Source organism: Lynx rufus, unplaced genomic scaffold (genome assembly GCF_022079265.1).
Source record: "Lynx rufus isolate CCGP_SWC_20201006 ecotype Redwood Valley unplaced genomic scaffold, mLynRuf1.p SCAF_10, whole genome shotgun sequence".
Classification (NCBI taxonomy): Eukaryota; Metazoa; Chordata; class Mammalia; order Carnivora; family Felidae; genus Lynx; species Lynx rufus.
Window position 1 is genome coordinate 45,833,646 of NW_025814824.1, and position 2,481 is coordinate 45,836,126.

General features: G+C 45.9%; 1 protein-coding gene across 1 annotated transcript; it reads left to right on the top strand.

The window, feature by feature from the left end:
* On the top strand, positions 1 to 591 carry LOC124525735 (interferon omega-1-like). Its single transcript, XM_047098317.1, has one exon. It carries the CDS (start codon positions 1 to 3, stop codon positions 589 to 591), a length of 591 nt encoding a protein of 196 aa, XP_046954273.1.
* The last annotated feature ends 1,890 nt before the right edge of the window (positions 592 to 2,481 follow it).

Here is a 2,481-nt window from a genome sequence, read left to right on the forward strand (position 1 = left end):
ATGGCTCTCCTGCGCCCTCTGCTGACCGCCCTGGCGCTGCTCACCTGCCGCCCTGGAGGCTCTCTGGGCTGTGCCCTGCCTGGGAGCCACGCGCAGGTTAGCAGGGACAACTTGGTGCTCCTGGGCCAGATGCGGAGACTGTCCCCTTTCTTGTGCCTGCGGGCCAGAAAAGACTTCCGCTTCCCCCGGGAGATGCTGGAGGGCGGCCAGCTCCGGGAGGCCCAGGCCGCCGCCGCCGTCCTGCGGGAGCTGCTCCAGCAGACCTTCAACCTGTTGCACACGGAGCGCTCCTCGGCGGCCTGGAGCCCCGCGCCGCTGCACGGACTCCGCTCTGGCCTCCACCGGCAGCTGGAAGCCCTGGACGCCTGCTTGGTGCAGGCCGCGGGCGAGGGAGAGCGCGCCCCGGGGATGCACGGCCCTGCCCTGGCCATCAAGAGGTACTTCCAGGACATCCGCGTCTACCTGGAGGACGAGGGATACAGTGACTGCGCCTGGGAAATTGTCAGGCTGGAAATCATGAGAGCCTTGTCCTCCTCGGCGACCTTGCAAGACAGCTTGGCCATCAAGGATGGAGACCTGGGGTCACCTTGAAGTGATTCTCAATGACTCACGTGCCACATCACCCCTGCACTATGACTGCTCACTTCAAAAGACTCATTCCTGCTTTAGTAGAGAATTCATTGAATTTAACTCAACAAATACTTTGTGAATAGTATGAAGAAGATGTTTTAAAAAAATTCAGCTTCAGGATTGTTAGCCTCTAAGAGATGACTTCTCTGATGCTTGGTTTCCCTTTTTTAAAAAAGTTATTTATTTATTTATTTATTTATTTATATGTATTCCTTCTTGCATCTATCGTATTTATAGAATTCAGAGGTTATATACAGTGAAATGTTCATCTTTAAATTGCATTAAAATTTACAAAACATATTTACCTTTCCGTGTTATTTAATTTGCATTTTGCTTTATATGTTACATACTTATCAAAGAGAACTTCTCGAATGTTTGTTCTAAAATCAAAATCCACATCATTGTAAATGATATTGAGGAACAGATAGTAAAATTTATTTACTCATTCATTCCATTCAGAGTATATGTCAAAACGGGAGTATCTAAATGACAAATGTGTAATTGTGGTCAAGGAACTAGAGGTCACCTGGGGTGCCTGGATGGCTCAGTCAGTAGAACTGCAACTCTTGATCTCAGGGTTGCGAGCTCAAGCTCCACGTTGGGCATGGACCTCACTTTTTAAAAAATGAAAGGGGCGCCTGGCTGGCTTAGTCTGTAGAGCGTGCAACTCTTGATTTCCGGTTTATAAATTGGAGGTGTAGATATTACTTAAAAAGCCAAATTAGGGGCGCCTGGGTGGCGCAGTCGGTTAAGCGTCCTACTTCAGCCAGGTCATGATCTCGCGGTCCGTGAGTTCGAGCCCCGCGTCAGGCTCTGGGCTGATGGCTCAGAGCCTGGAGCCTGCTTCCGATTCTGTGTCTCCCTCTCTCTCTGCCCCTCCCCCGTTCATGCTCTGTCTCTCTCTGTCCCAAAAATAAATAAACGTTAAAAAAATTTTTAAAAAAAGCCAAATTATGAGAAAAGCCTAAATGTCCATCAGCTGATGAATGGATAAAGAAAATGTGGTATATATATATATATATATATGATGGAATACTACTTGACAATGAGAAAGAATGAAGTCATGTCATTTGCAGCAACATGGATGAAACTGGAAGGTATTATGTTGAGTGAAATAAGTCAGTCAGAGAAGGACAGATATCATGTTTTCACTCATATGTCGATCTTGAGAAACTTAACAGAAGACCATGGGGGAAGGAAAGGGGGAAAAATAGTTACAAACAGAAAGGGAGGCAGGCAAACCAAAAGGGACCCTAAATGCAGAGAACATTCTGAGGGTTGATGGGGGTGGGGGTGGGGAAGAGGGGGAAGTGGGTGATGGGCATTGAGGAGGGCACTTGTTGGGATGAGCACTGGGTGTTGTATGTAAGTGATGAACCACGGGAATCTACCCCGGAGACCAAGAGCACACTTTACACGCTGTATGTTAGCCAATTTGACAATAAATTATATTTGAAAGAAGTAAAATCTTTTTAAAAAATGAAAAAAAAAATCTAGAGGTCAATAAAGCACATACAGTTTCTGCTGTGTTGAAACTCAGCCTTATAGGGAAGGAGACATAAAAAACAGTACTAATGTTTATTTTATTTCAGTTATGTTAAAAATTACAAAGGGAAGCAAAGGAAAATGATGTTCTTACACAAGAAGCTTTAGGTACAAAGGATGTTGGCAAGGAAGAGTGATATTAGATATCCTTTCTAAGGTGCCTGGGAGACATGTGAGTGCTGACGTCTTACCTGCAGTTGGGAATGTGGGTCTGGAATTTACAAAAATGCCATGAGGGAGGTGTCAGTTTGGGATTCCTTACTGAGTATCCGGGAACGAGGCATGGGAATGAATGTGGTCACGTAT